At 41.5% G+C, this 16198-nt stretch overlaps 1 protein-coding gene across 1 annotated transcript in view; it reads right to left on the reverse strand.

Annotated features, from left to right (window-relative positions):
- Positions 1–16198, reverse strand: part of rftn1b (raftlin, lipid raft linker 1b) — a 108335-nt gene that overhangs the window by 8807 nt on the left and 83330 nt on the right. The window contains exons 7-8 of the mRNA XM_019279111.2: positions 14153–14271; positions 1574–1677 (exon numbers count right to left, since the gene is read on the reverse strand). Of these exons, the coding sequence (XP_019134656.2) occupies positions 1574–1677; positions 14153–14271 (223 nt within the window). The remainder of the gene's footprint in view (positions 1–1573; positions 1678–14152; positions 14272–16198) is intronic.

The following is a 16198-nucleotide window of genomic DNA, read 5'->3' on the forward strand; positions in this document are numbered from 1 at the left end:
GTTCCTACAGTAGCCCAGAAGAGACAAAGTAAACACTGGGTTAGATAGGGGGTGTTTTTGCTTGTTTTGCAGCCACCATGGTGCAAGAGTGAGGCAAGACGGCTGCAACCACCAGCTGCACTGCTACACACTGGTCCTTTAACTCCTGTTTTTCTGATTTGTAATGATTGTGACCGAACTCCTCGAACAGTTTCTGACTGCATTTCAAGAAAAAAAACAAGTCTGTGAACATGAACTATGCTGGTTTTTATATTTTCTTTCTATATTCTGCAGTACAAGTGGTTTGAAGAGAGACTTAATCAGTGCTGAAATGAAATGTGTGACTAGTGCGGCACATCATCAGAATGGTGACGAACGAATTCTGTTTTTGAAGTGAAGCTCTTCGGGGGGTGCCTGAAGAACATGTGAAGCCTTTGACCATAAGCGGATGTACACTCATATATAGCAGTGATGAGTGAGTGATGAGTCAGCGCCGGCTTAGCTGAGGGGACCGTTACATTTCTGTGAAGAGATTTTCCACCAAACAGTCAGAGTTGCTGCTCGACTCGAAGCTCAGCCCAAGCCGGAGCAGATTTAGGTCAATATTTTCTAAAAAAGCTGCCATATTTCTTTGAACAATAACTTGTTACAGTGTTCCAGTTTTTTTTACAGGTGGGATATACAGTAGATGTGCTCCTGCGACAAGTTTCTTTGGAAGTTGGAGTAACTTTTTACACGAGGCTTAGTTTTCAGCTTCATATTTTATAATAAGACAGCAGAGCTAAAGCATGGTGGTGGAGGTATTTTCCATTTTTTCACAGAACTTTTAACAATAAATAAATGAATGAATGAAATAATTCTTTATAAACACTGAAGTGACTCAGCACTGACTTCCTTGTCTTCCTGTGAAAACTTGTTTCAAGCTTGGTGACATTTTTTATTTATTTTTTTTGGGATAGTCCAGCAAAGTTTTAGATAATTCAGAAACAGTGCTGGGACATAATAAAATACATTTACTCGAGTACTGTGCTTACAGCGAGGTATACTCGCATTATTTTTTATTCCATTTCAGCTTATTTCCATCTTCTATTTTCAAAACAATTCCTATCACCGTGCATCTTTAATATTTTCCTCAAATGTTCAAGTTATCTTTATTCATTTTTATGTATGTAGGTGCTATAACATTCCTTGAGTCTCTACTCCTACTTAATTTGTGTATTAACAAACTTCTGATCAGCCCCGCTTTGACCATCTACAGCATTAAAATGCTGCTTACATGCCAATTCATCAGTGACACTTGATAATAATACAATACAGATGATAATTTTGCACTCTAAATACATAATGAGTATATTTACTTTTGATCTTACAGGTGCAGTTTTGCTGATAATACTTGTTATTTATCTGTAATTGACTCATTTGACATTCAGGTATCTCCTTTACTTCAGTGAAAGTGCCGGAGATCTGATGTTGGTTTTATTTGGTAAAACACAAAAGCTTCAAGTTGCTGTTCTTGCAGTTCCTGGTGAATTCCAACAGGGGCCGTTAGAGGGCATAGATTAGTTAATGTTAATCGTTAGATGAGGGTCATTACCTGTTAGTCTTGATTACAGGAGTTGGCAGCACACAGGTGAGTCTCCATCCATACGTGGCCAGGGACTGCAGCAGAGGAACATAATCTGCCTTCACCTGCAAACCCTGTGGAGGAAACAAGACGTCCATCCAGATATCATGTGTGTTATCACAATGTGTGTATGTGTGCGGATGCAGAGGTTGTTTGTCAAAAGCAATGTATGCAGAGAAAAAAACACATGATTACACAACAAAATCAACTGCTACAGAAACTCCCCGGTTGCCATGAGTCAACATGGCAACCGTGTCTACTCATGACAACTCTGTGTGAGCACAGTAAGTCCTTGAACAAATAGACTGCTCATATAAAACAGCTCACTTTTAAAGCCGTTTGTGCTTTTAAAATAAACATGACATGAGTCGACTGATTAAAAAAAAACGAGAATAACGCAAACATTTATTATGCAAAGCTTATTTTGACTTTGGTAGGGGGGAAAAGTCAGTTATTGAAACTGAAAGTTACTTAATGTAACTTTCAGAACACCCACACACACAAACACACACGTAAAGAAACTGTTCGTAGAGGAAGCGTGCTGTGGTTTGCCATTCTTGCCGTGTTAGGCACCTGCTGAAAATGAGAAACCTCAGCGCGTGTCAGTCAGATTGCTCACACCTACAACAACATATGCATTCGCATGCACGCACACACATACACACAGTGCTGCCAGTTATTATGAGACCACACTCTCCAGAAGATCGCCCTAAAGTTCTGAAATATGCACAAAAAAAAAAGGAGATAAAAGTCTCAGAGCTCAGGGGAGGCCGTTATCTTTTTTTATTTTATTTTTTTGCATAAACTCCAGACCGTTAGACTGTGGTGACGTACGAGTGCTGATGTGAGTCAAGAAGGCAGCGAACATGAACGAAGCGCACCTCAGAACTTCGCAGAGTCTATTCATAGCGCCACTGTACAGGAACAGAGACTTGAGAATACATCACACCTACACATTAGCCTTCACTGTACTGTGAAGTGTGAAAGTCTCCTCTAATTAAAGCAGCACCGGGCTGAGGTTTTTCATGTGGATGTACTGTACGCCCTTCATCATCAGCTTCTATTATGGAGAGCCAGATTATAACACACATGAGCATGTTGTTGTAGTTTGTTTTTTTTAAAAATACCTCTTGCTTTTATTTTGGAGCTGCAAATAAAAGCTTTTCTGCTGGTTTACCTGCATTTCTTCACTCTAAAAAAGATATTTTCATGTATTAATCCCATTTTTTACAGCAGGAACACACTTGGAAATAACATTTTAAAGGCTCAGTTCACTCAAATCACATGCTCATGTGATATAAAAACATATTTTGGAGGAGGAAGATAAACTTCTAACACTATTATTAGGTAACATATCATCCTCTGAGATACAAATAATGCTAGAATACCAACATCGGTGTATATGTTGTATTATCTACTAGACTTGATAACAACTATTCTTACTTTTTCTATTTTTCACCACTCTATATCTTAAGGGTATTATTATTACAATAACTACTTCTACAACTACTGCTGTTATAACTCTTATTGCAGTACAATATGGCACAATATTGCAATATAATGGTACTTTACTGTACCTAGTGGGTAGCCGTACGGCATTTCTCAGACTGATCGGCATGCGGTGCTCATTTTCTGCCATGAGACAGACTTCAAGTCCAAACACTTAACTCCACTCCACCGCACAATGCCTCGTTGCTCTTCCACGGATTCCTGTTGGTCAGGATGACAGAGCGTGCACAAACAGACCTAAAGCAGTCACATATCACGCTGTAGATTACAAAGAGCTAATCGTTAGAATACAAGACACCGCTCCAGACATTATTTACCCAAGCATTACTTTTTTTCTTTTAAAGTTCCTACAGGGGAGCGGTGCATCTACATTTTTCAGGGGGTTTGTGTTGGAACCACTCCCAGAAAGAGGCTCTCTTTCAAAGCTTTTCCCGGCAAGTAAATTGAGAAATAATTTCTCTGTAATGGCTTGCTGTTCTTTGGAGTAGGTGAGAGTTAATCACAGTCCCGGGAGTGTAGCTCCCCCTTCTCTCTCTGACTTATTACGCAGGGCTACCTCGCTGCATCAGCACTCCAGCACCAACCTGCGAGCCTAAAAAAACAATCATCACCTCCATCTTTGTCTTCGATGTTATCTGTGTGACTATAAAGAAGGACCACAGGGTAAGAGGAGAGAGAAGCTGTAGTATTAGTACTAGTATCAGCAGCTGTAAAAAACAACAACAACCACTTTAAATTAAATCCAGTTTCTTTTTCCTGGGATCATTTCTTCACACAGTCAAACACGTTTACACCTCGGAGCGGCGTGATGCAACCACCTTGCTAAAGGGCATCTCAGCAGGAAGGGGAGAATATGTCAGAGACTGTCACTGTCACAGTTAGCTACAAGAACAACAACTGCAGAGGCAATAACCCTCATCGAATCTTAAAGCGTTTGATGATGAAACCTCCTCTCTATCCCAGATATTATCCAGCGTTTGGTAACCTTAAGACAACATTTGTTTTCAGGCCTATGCCACACATAAGTGCAGCTACAGGTCAACTTCAAGTTCAGTCAGCTTAACACAAACACCACCATACTGTTTTTCTCTCAACCCCCCCAACCTCCACCGATTCTGCAAGGCAAGACATAACAAACCATAATTCTGTTTTTTTTGTTTGTCCAGCTCTGAATATAGCCGTGATTTTTGCAGACTACTAGGGTCAACAGGTTTGCAGACACAGTCCGGTAATGATGAAGCAAATACTTTTTAAAAAAGGGCATTCGGATACTGTTCCTGATAGGCTCGCTTGGCCTGGAGCGTTGTCACAGCAACAGAAAATTCAGCATTCACTGTGTTTTTTAAAAGCACTGAAATAACCTTTTCTAAGAGTGATTGGCCCTTTCAAAGGCATCTGAAAGAACTATTTAATAGCTCTTTTTTCTTACATATATTCTGTTCCTCTCAGTTCTGTGTTTAGATAATAGAATATAAAAGTTATCAATGATTCAGCTTTATTGTTGGGTCCTAGTTGCCCTAAGAAGTCGAGAGCCGCCCCCCCAAAAAACATATAATCAACCACAAGGTCTATTTAGTAACTGTTCTGGAGCTTTCATACAATCAACAGATGTAACTGTAGATCATCAAATGCAGATTTTCTACGCACTTTGAAGACTTCTTGTCCACGTCAGCTTAAAAGTTGAGTGACAGCAACAGTAATTGTAGTTGTGGGGTCGTTTCGTAGCTGTTCTGAAGATTTTGATTGTTCTACAGGATCTAAAAATATCACTAGCTGCATAAGGTTTACAGCCACACACCATCTAGGGACCTTATTTTCCCCCCCTGCTTAAAACTGCTGCATCTACAGTTCAGCTTAATAAAAGACATCCAAAGTGCATCCAAACTTTCGACTTTTTATGAGGCATTAGTCCACCTTTGAGTCAAGGATAAACTATGTAGCCTGGTAACACATGGTGAGGTAGTTTCGGAAAACAAAGCATGAGCCAACGCTTCGGGAGTTCTTAGTGTTCCTCCTGTGCTGTCAGTGAAAAGCTTTTATCGCATACGTTTGCGGGAAAGAAATATCAGTATCTGATGATTGATGATTGAAATGTGGTTACGTGGAGACACAAATCATTGACTTAAAAGCAGCCACCTTAATTATTTTATATGAAACGAGCCGGGTCAGAGTCAGATTCTGACTCCCTACATCTGTGCTTATTGTTTTGTTAAGTTAGCCTGCAGGTTAGTTAGAAACAAAACAGATGTTTTTTTAGGTTAACTGAGCTGACTCCTTTAAACCACAACCTACTTTGGAGGAGAGAAGAACAATAGACAAAGACGAGCCAGTTTCTGTGTCATGTTTACCCCAGTTTGGACTCAGCTTTTTTTTGCACATCAGTTAAACTGCACCCAAACCACACTGGTTCACCCTGATGTCCCTTCAGCACAGTACCTATAGTATATTAAATCATATTCTGAGAGACTCAGATCTTTTACTGAAGCAAAAGTACGACACAGCAAAGTAAAAGTACTTGTTCTGCAGAAAAATGCCCCCTGTGACTGGCACTATATTCTTATGTATTACATTATTAGATTATAATTGATACATACTTGATATGCTACACCAGCTACAACAGTAAAATACTGCTTAACTTCTTTATATACAGTCAGGTTAATCTAGTGGTTTCCAACCTAAAGGATTATAATAATAATAAAAATGCATGGGTCATTAAATACCCACCCATTAATCTAATTTCTTTGTGAGAAATAACTTTAGAAGATAAATGCCCCAACTGAACAAGCCAAAAAGGTTACAAACCACTGATTTAATCTTTATAAATTCATTGTAGAGTATTTAATCAGCTTATTGTAAGTTTTTATAAAATATCTTGATCTGCAAATGAGTTATTAACGATAGCATTTTATAAATGTGGGGTAATATTTCCCTCTGAAGTGTAAAGTAAGTAAGTTTCTCAAACTTGTTATTACCTACAGTACTTGAGTAAATGTTATTTTCCATATTCATGATAGAACAGCTACATTTTTCAGGGTTTCTGCAGATCCTTAAAAAGTCTAAAATCCAATAATCTGAATTTTAGTAGTTAATATGTCCTAAATCTGATTTCAGATCTTTAAAAAATACATTTTAATTTTATGAACTTTTTATGAATACATTTGCATTTGGATTTTTTTTTTTATCGATCACGTTGTAGCAACTGCAAAACAAATCCTCGTCAAAGAAACGGACACTTTTAGAAGTAATAAGCCAGAATGATTTCCGTTACTTTCATCTGATATGGCTGAGATCTGGCTCGAGAACATTTAGTGCTTGGTTGAAGACTGTAAAATTATGAATTTGAAGCCTGCTGCACCAAGAATTAGAAATTTGGGGTATAAAACTATTAACAAAAAACATTAAGCCACCAGCAGACACCAGCCATCACCTAATATTATTTTGTTTTCACATCAGGAGCATCACTGATGACTGGTGATTTCAGCAAATTGCATTCATAATGGTCTGAAAAAAGGTCTTCAGAAACCTTAAATTCAACTTCTTGAAACCTGCAGAAACCTTGTTTCAGTTGCATGTCTTTACATGTTTCTAATATCTTACTACACCTGACAAACAACTGTGCCCTACTAACCGAAACCTCTCCCTCCATCTTGGATCTCTCGGCATCATCGTCACGTTGTCTGACAGAGCGGGCGGGATCTCTCACTTGCAGGGACAGTGCAAATTACTCTCCCGCCTATCTAGGTCACCTCCTCTCTCACCTAAGTCAGAGACGATAGAGATATCATGAACAGGCGAGACACATTAATGATCAGCTCCCTGCACGACGCGCAGGCCGCAGCTTGCACACAAAAGAAATCAGAAAACACTACATGGAAAATAATGCAGCAGGTTTTGTGCGAGAGAAGAAAAAACTACAAATCTGCATCCTGTGTTCTTTTGCGTCGACCACTAAAGTGATTCTTGTGAACCCAGAGGAAAACATCTTCTGCACCTTGCACACACGATATGTTCATAAGTGTGAGATTGAGGTTTCCTCCTCTATGTCTTAAAACTCGTTCTTCAAACACCCCTCCCGCCACACCGATGCTGTGATGTGTGTGTGTGTGTGTGTGTGTGTGTGTGTGTGTGTGTGTGTGTGTGTGTGTGTGGCCCTAATCCCATTTTTTCTTTCTTTTTTTATTCCTGCAGACTGTGAAGCGCTGCTCTTCAAAGCCGGGGATGCAAGCAAATTCAGGGAACGAGTGACAACAATGTCAGCGCCGTTAAGCTCCTTTCACTTGCTTTGACTTTGGAATGCCATTTCTTAAAATTTGAACTCGGCTGATATTAACTTTAAGGTGTCTTTCTGCAGGAGTAGACACTTTCTCTCAACTCTTTTTTTACTTGTTTGTCTTTTGGGTTATTAGTTGTCAAGATCAAGGAGTGAGCAAAGCCTGCGACGTCATCAAACTTCAGGGCTTGAGTTGGTTGAAAACAAAAAAACATTTAACTTGCTGACAGTCACGCTCTGATACCCACACTTTTCCATATATCAAAATATATTAAAAAACTATCTATGTTCTCAAAAAGCTGTAAATCCTGAGAAAACACGGCTCCTTAAAAATGAAATCAGCCTTTAGATCCTCGACTATCTATCTTAAGTCAGAGAGAAAACAGTTATTTAAGCTTTAAATCATTTAGTGAGCACCAAACTCATAAAACAAGAGTTATTTTTTATGTTCTAACTGCTCTAATAATACCCATAAAAGGCTTTTCTTGTGGTAACCAGGAGGCTTGTTTGCAATCTGTCTTACTTTCTGCTCTTTCCATTTTTCCAAGTTATGTATAAAGCACTGGTTACCACTGCACAGAAGTAATCATTTTCTTGTGGATTTGTTACATTTTTTACAGTGATTATAGGTACAAGAGCCTCGCTGCATCTCTGCTGTATCTAATTAGAGTAAAAAACGCCCGTGTCAGTGTTGTTGCTCCAGTATGGAATATTTTAAAGGGTCAGTGACAAAAAAAACCCAACAAAACAAAAGAACATTTTCTCGTTTTGTGGTTTGTGGCCTTGCTGGATCAACACATAAAACTGATTTTCAGTTTTATGTGTTGATGTTTGGAGACATGGAGATTCATGCCGGCACAAGAGGTGAATGGATTTTTGTCTTTGCTGCTCAAACATCCATTCATCTTCTTTCGTATTGGGGTGGTGGCACTGACACACATAGCGCATAAAACTAAGATTGTGTGCATGGCTGGATACCACCAGGGGTGAGTGTAAATATGCTCCTTTGGGATTTGTGTAAATTGACCTTTCACGGATGATCGTTTACAGAACCATGGTCCCATACTGTAGATGTACATTGATTTTTGACCTATTTATCCCCGATCTTCCCCTTAAAGAGCCACTCCACAAAAGACTATGTGTCAAAGTCAATTTACTAGCTGTAGGGAATACTACACGGCCTGTAAAAATGGTTGTATAATGCAGTCCTCTGTGGCTCTGTTGTCAAGTCTGAGAAGAAAACTTGAGTAATCTCAGTTGGGGCTTTAAACAAAAACTTTTTACACCTGCATTACAAACTGTAGGTATGAAAAATGAGGCGGGGAGGATCTAAGGGAAGACATAGCTACAACATGAGAAAGCTTGACCCTGAATGTGGAAGTGCAATACTAAATCACTGCATGCCCTTTTTTAAAGGGATACTCCAACACTGTCAGATTCACAATGGATAGTTTAACAAAGGATCAGAATTGATGCAGCAAAAGCACCAAAGATGTTGTCATATTTATTAGGGCTGACCTGAATATGCATTTTTGGGCCTCTGGAGCTTTGCAAGGAATCAATAATGAATATTTGAAGCTTCGGCCACACAAATTCAAAGTGAAGGGAATATAAACAATCAAATCGATCCACCAGAACACATTCAAAACAAACAGACAGATATCCAAATCCCAAAATTCAAAACCGACTATTCAAGTTCAACCCGGATATTTATTCCACACGTTCTTGCTTTATTGTAAAACTTTGGTTTCGTTGGTGTGTTATGCTCAAGTGGCAACCTCCACGGCTGTCAAGTGAAGCCAATGTGGAAGTGCCAAAAACTGCAGTTCCTCAAACGTCCACTTGAGGCTGGCTCCAGAAGTGAGTCAGTCTCCATAAGTCCCCATGTTCAAATGTCCAACTTTACAGCAGAAATAAACATGTTTACACCCTGGTACAAAAAACAGTTTTGGGGGGCGGTTGGTGGCGTAATGGGCTAAGTGGCCGCCCCGTGTGTAGAGGCTATAGTCCTCGCTGCAGCTGGCCCCGGTTCGAATCCCGCATCGGACGGCCATTTACTTTGTGTCACTCCCCCTCTTTCTGCTTCCTGTCTATCTTCAGCTGTACTATCATTAAAGGCATAAAAGGCCAAAAAAATAATAGAAAAAAACAAAAACAAACAGTTTTGGTCTCTGTAGCTAATTTCCCCGTTCATGACAACTGTACTGAGGGTGAATTTATATACAACTCACCTGTTCACATTATATTAAGGCTTAAAGTTATACAGGATTAACAGCATGGCAACTTTGATTGACAGGTAGGTGTCGTTACAGATGGCAACCTCAGCTCCACCAATGTTCCATGTCTTTGCCGACTTAAAGTAGTAGACAGTAAAGGCAGGACTATCAACGTGGCAACAGGCAGCACTGCATATTTTGCAGTGACCTAAGAACACAGCTTGTTGCACAACATACTGTACATTCGTCATAATGGACCCACCGCTGTGTCTGCCAGGTTTGAAGTGGGTAATGGGGCTGCAAACAACATTTTAGGAAGGCATGAAAGAGAGCTGCTTTGACGTTAGCTGCACTAAAAGTGACTATCAGCTCATCCTTTAATAAAACATACATAACATGGATGTTTTTGTGACTCAGGTGCTCCTTCACTGTTTTATCTGGGTACAGAGAGAACACAACACCCTCCTGCTAATGCACTTTGTCCCTCTTGATAAATAAATTCTGCTGCAGCAGCTCATGGCGAGCAAACATATTAAGACTAACCCTGGCTGAGGTCTGAAGGAAAACATGTTTTGTTTGAATATTGCTCCTGTGAAACTCGGTGACAGGAAAAAGGGTACATTAGTTTCAAGGCAGCTCCTGCATTGATTTTCCCACAGGACATAATAGATGCGAAGCTGGTCCTAATTGGAGTTTCATAGCAGAGACCCTTGATGAGTTATTCATTTGGAGCACTTCAGCACCATCCATATGGTTTCTATTCAGGTCATTTTGTTAAGGAAACACTGGCAAACCACTGCCGCATCTTGCATGTATTTAGGACAGCTGTCCAAATCTGGTGTTGTTTTGCTTTTTTATGATAAAGCTGACACAAATATCTTGTATGAGCTCCTCAGCACTGATGACACTTCCATGCAGAACATGTGCAGCCTTCCTCACGCTGAGCTTCCTCCGTATGTATGTTGTTTCTTTTTGTTCTGTTCTCCTGCAGGCTGTGTTCTGCTGTCATTTAGTCAAAAACATATCACTTGCATCTCAGTTTGTCACTTTCACATTTATTTTTTGCTGCTTGTTTACTTCCAAATTCTTTCTATGATTTGTTTAGAAGTCAGAATATTTTGACCCTTTCATCAAGACTTAAAGAAAAATAATAATTTCTGTCTTATCTAAAGTACAACTAAACTAAATTAAACTACACTTATTGATTTTATGATTGGCTAATAACCTAAATAAATGACCCAATAAAACAAATGTGTTTTCATAATTTGATGAGCTCGCCTCACCGGTTGGGTTACCCCCAAATTCCACCGGGTGCGGACACGCAGCGCTGCCTGTGCCGCAACGATACAACCATTCTAGTCAATGTTTCAAATCCGGACTCTGCAACGGTCCGGTACTTGAAACACATTAACTACGCAGCATATTTACACATGTAGAAGCATATTTAGAAGCACGTAAACAAAAGAAAATGACCAAATCTGAGCAAGTAAACAAAGTCTGGCTCCGCTTCTGAAGCGCTCCCGGTGGAGTTTGAAGTCGGGTGCAGGACGGACCAAAACAGCGTGACGGAGATGTGTCCATTGGGGTTTTGGGGTTAGTGTCAAGTCATCCTTCATACTGCTCCCATGTGGTTGCAGATACATGTCCCTGGCATGTAAACGGGCACACTAAGGCAGGAGTTTCATCCCCAAACACCTCTGTGACCGCCATGTGCTGAGAGCTGTATGGAATGGATATGGGTGGAAAAATGTGCCGTACTGGAAGTTGTGTTGTGATGTTTATGTGAGGCTTTGTACAGACTGTGGCAACACATTTACTTGAAGGAAAAAGTATCTTTCTATCTATTGTCACGTCTTAAAAAAACGTAATCAATTACTCATTACATGTTACTCACTGAAAGAGTATTACACAGCCAAAGAAACGCTGCTGCTCACACTCGCTCCGCCGCTTTGCGAACACCTGTAGATCGTCACTTTTCACATGCAAATCCTCTCATTAGTTAAAATTCACTTATAAATGGAACAATTAAAAACACTTTTTTTTATCCCTTCGGTGATGAACAGACATGACACCCTCCCACTTGACAACAATATGAATGATTGCTCGAATGAAACGGCTTGTTTTCCTCCTCCTTGCCTGAGCTTCAAACATCCAACCACATGTCAGAACGTTCGGATGGATAAAGGCGTTAAAGCGTTCGAGGGAAAAGAAGATGACGTATGTAATAAAGAGGGGGAAAAAATACGCACCCGCAATCAATATTCTGCCTTATTTTTCATTGTAATTATCTCGGCACTGAAACAATAATGAGCTGTGAGGATACTTTGCATACCAATTTTAGGCTGTTATCACAATGAATGGGGATGATGTGAGGCCCTGATCGCCCTTTGTGAAAGAGTGTGGTGTCAGTCTGATTTGGCATGGCGCAGATTGCTCGGGTGAAACACTTTTTGATAAAGTCCCAGTGGAAGAGTTGATTGGATCTCCTGGAACACTGGGTGTCGGCTGGGCGTCGTTCACTGTTGACGTTTTCTGAGGAAGCCTTGAAATCCATTAAGCCGTAACAGTATTACCATTCATCTCCGAGGGAGGGGAGGCTGTAATGCTGCCGCCAGACAACTACAGGAGTCTTTTTTATTGGCACATGTGGCCATCAACGCTGGGCTGGACAATCAGAGAGCTGCATTTTGGGGGGGACAAAAGTCTCCTTTCACACTTGGACAGCCACAGGCCGCAAAAAGTCCAAATTCAATTACAGAGATAGCATCGACAAACGAATACAGACACACGAAAAAAACCCCAAACTGATCCGCAACACATTTTGAGGACGGGAACAGATGCACATAGAGCTGCATGCACAAACATGTATACACACAAACACACACACGCTGATACACACACATACGGATGAAAAGCAATGAAATGGCTGCAAGCCCTTCAACTCCAGACAGAAATCAATTTCCAACTTGGAACTTGTGCAGAGGAGAGACACTAATCGTCGGGCAGATAAGGGCTTGTTTGCTCCTGATAAGACAAGCGACTGCGACACATGTCCCATAAATTGAGATTTGCCAGATTTGCCTTTGGGGTTGTTGGGGGAAAGGTTGGGTGTAGAGTCAGGAGGGTGGTGGAAGGACACAATATCAGACTGACAACTGATTTCAATGCCAAAGGACCAGGCTCTTAAAGAGGGTTTGTGCTCTACACAGGACTGGATGTGGGTTAAATATATTGTTGAAAAGCACAATATCAATAAGAATATTTCTGAGACTGAATGATCATAAATCAGTGAAAAAAAGCCAAGATAAAGAAGAAGAAGTAAGATTTTCTGTCTCTGAACATCTACTGGAAAGCTAAAGACGTTCTTCTGAATGATATTCTCCTATTTTGGTGTTTGGATGATGGTGATGAACACGTCATTTCAATATTTCCAAGATGTGTTCATTAGGTTCAGATGTGGTGTAGTTTGATGATTCGCTGTCGTGGCCGTTACCACAAGCTCCGAGTTCTCAGTCCGCAGAGTGTTGTTCTTATTTTGACTCACGTCCATAACCTAAATTCATCATCGTCTTCTCCTGAAAACTCAAAGTAATCATGATGCAACAAGGAAGGGGAACTTGAATGGTGATTTATTTAAATGTTACTTACTAATTATTACTATTTAGCATATTGTATCACCGTGCTATCTATACCTCGAACCTGCCTTACCAAACGCATCACAAACTGCATCAGCAACTAGAAACATAACCTCAGCTTCATCCACTGTTCAACATTCACACTGACTTTACAGTAATTAAAAGCAAGGTACGTGACTTAAGTGGTTCTTACATTCATGTCATTGTCATTCTCATCAAACTGCTCAATCAGCCTCTTGTAACCATCATCTGCATTCCTTCATTCCTCATGTTTCTCCACTCATTTATTCAGGTTTTTTTATTTTTTATATAGCTATATCAAGAGATGACAGATGTACTAACACGCTGAACATAAAGTGTATTAACCGTGTTCCACATTTACAGAACATGAAAAATGTAAACGGCTAGACTCGTCTGTTATATAAACTGTCTGTGCAGACAAAGAGCATGTTCAAGGTTAAGGTTGGAGGACGATCATAGTATATCATCGCGTAGATTGACTCCGGTCTCCCGCATGAAACAGCTGTGTTACACATTTATTCCCCACCCCGACCTTGATGTTTACTTTCCATCTCCCATCCAAACAGGCCGCTTTACTCCCTGCTATGTCACTCAACGTCGGCATGCGATGTAAATCATGAGCTGTCTTATATGGATGTGATTCTTTGGATATTCGGACAGCGGGATTTTAAAAAAATGATAAGTCAACATATGATCATCATCACAACAACGTCTTTTGAAGTTGATGCCGTTATGGATGAATTATTGCTCAGCCAGATCTTTAAATGTGTCTCTGTGTGCCACATAAATAATGGGAAGTGAGCGTGCCATTGAAACCGGCATGTATGTATTGAATTATGCAGCCTTTCAGACGCAGAGCACAGACTCTGTAAAGGAAAAGAAAAATCTCTCCACTTACATCAATGACAGTCCACTGCTCCACCACGATGGCGTCGTATGTCGCCGTGGCTACGTTGGGCTCGCCCTCGTTCCCCTCCTGGAAGATGAAGACGCTTTCCACCGACTTAGGCAGCATATCTGCAGAGAAGAAGTGGGGAGAAAATACAGCCCGTGAAAAGAGTATTTACTGGATGGAGCGTGTCTGTCTTGTCTCTGCGGCTCCTTTAGGTCCTCCAGGCCAGAGGAAATGGAACCATATCACTCAGCCACGTTCACACACAACCCTTTATTACATAGCCAGTGGTGTGGGCCATTTGTATGAGCAATGTGCACTTATGCATTATGCAGGGAGACGGAGTAAAAGAAAGGAGCAGGTATTCCCCTTCTGGGATGTTAAAAAAGAAGAGGAGACATTATGCGCTACATCAGTGGTTTTCAGGGCCCAGAGCCCTGCTGGTTTTCATGCCAGACAGCTAAACAGAGGCTAATTACAGCTGGGAAGCAAGGTGAATGCAATAGCTGATAGGATTCAGAGGATCAGGAATGAGATCCACTGCTTCACAAAAAAAAGGACGGACAGATTTTAGCGATGGCAAAATGTAGCCACTGATTTAATGAAGTCAGTCCGTAAGGCATTAAAGCATAAATCCTTTTGCTAAGCCTGCATAATTCACCTTTAAAAAGACTTGAATTAAGTGAGCCACGTAAAGACATTGACGTTGATGCTTTAGGCCACTAGTGAGATTGTGTGCTGCCGACCAAATAGATTTTCTAAGAGTCTCTTCTGTTGGAGACTAACAATCGCAGGATTGGCATCCCAGACAGAAACACCACTCTGGCCCCCGTGAGCCGGGACCCCTCTCCACCCAACGTCTCTTGTTATTCATTTGATGCACATTACGTGCAGGCACAGGCACACACACACACACACACACACACACAGATATAGGCACAATACACGCCCCATGGTCCAGTCTTCCCGGCTGGCCTGAGTGCTTTCTCATTACTCCCACGCCATTTACACACTAATACAGTTTGCCGGGGCCCAGGCACCAATACGAGACACTCCACATTTCATTACTGGGCCCTAATAATAGAGGGATGAGAGGCGGCGGTTGGAGAGCCCGTGGAGGGAGGGAGGGATGATATAGAAAGAGAAGGAGTGGAGTGAGCAAGACAGAGGGAGAGATAGAGTGCAGTGATGACAGCCTTCTTTTATCCCCCCCTACCTGAAAACCCATTTAGGACCCGTGCACGCTCAATTGAAGGCATCTACTGGCTCTCTCAAATACAGACATTGTCGTTGTTCGCCCCCATCCATCCACCCTGTCGCCCTTTTTTTCCCTTCCTCGGCTCTCTCCATCACCCTCTTCCCCCCCTTCCCTAGTTTCTCCATCTCATTCGTCAGCCCCTGGCATATAATTGGAGCGAAGCCTTTTTTTGGGGAAAATGTTAGGTGCCGAGGCCCACCATCGGTTCCCTGCCAACACGACACGGATCATTCAGGTGAGATCCACACAGGGTTTCTGTCTCTGCGCTCTAGAGGGAACAGCCTGTCTCTGGCGATAATGCAGACAGAGGCTGAGGCGGAGGATAGAGAATGAGGGAAGTGGATGAGAAGGAGTTGGTTGCTGGGGGGGCCGTTGTGTCCGTCAGGGGAATGCACCGGTTGCGTGCACGAATAAACATTATCTCGCGCCTATTGACTGAGAGCTGAGCCGAGCAGCCAGCGGGTCGACTGAGAATAAGTTGTTTACACTTGCAAAAACCACTGCGCGTCCTCTGTAAAATTGTTCTCCACCACCCACCCCGTGTGACTCGCACGCTCAAGGTCGCAGGGTGAGGCATGCAAATGCAGTCGCACTAAAAACAGGGAGTGACAGCATTGGGACTGAAAGACACAGAAGCAAATGGAGGGGAGAGGCAGGGTGAGGGATAGGTGACACTCAGCAGCTGAAATCAGCAGCTCATTGACGGAGGAGGACAGTGCTGACACGCGGAGACTGAAACTTAAAGCGTGGAGTTTGTAGTAGTCTTGGCGTGTGGGTGTTTGAATGTGGATGCG

Source organism: Larimichthys crocea, chromosome XIII (assembly GCF_000972845.2).
Source record: "Larimichthys crocea isolate SSNF chromosome XIII, L_crocea_2.0, whole genome shotgun sequence".
In the NCBI taxonomy this organism is placed as follows: Eukaryota; Metazoa; Chordata; class Actinopteri; family Sciaenidae; genus Larimichthys; species Larimichthys crocea.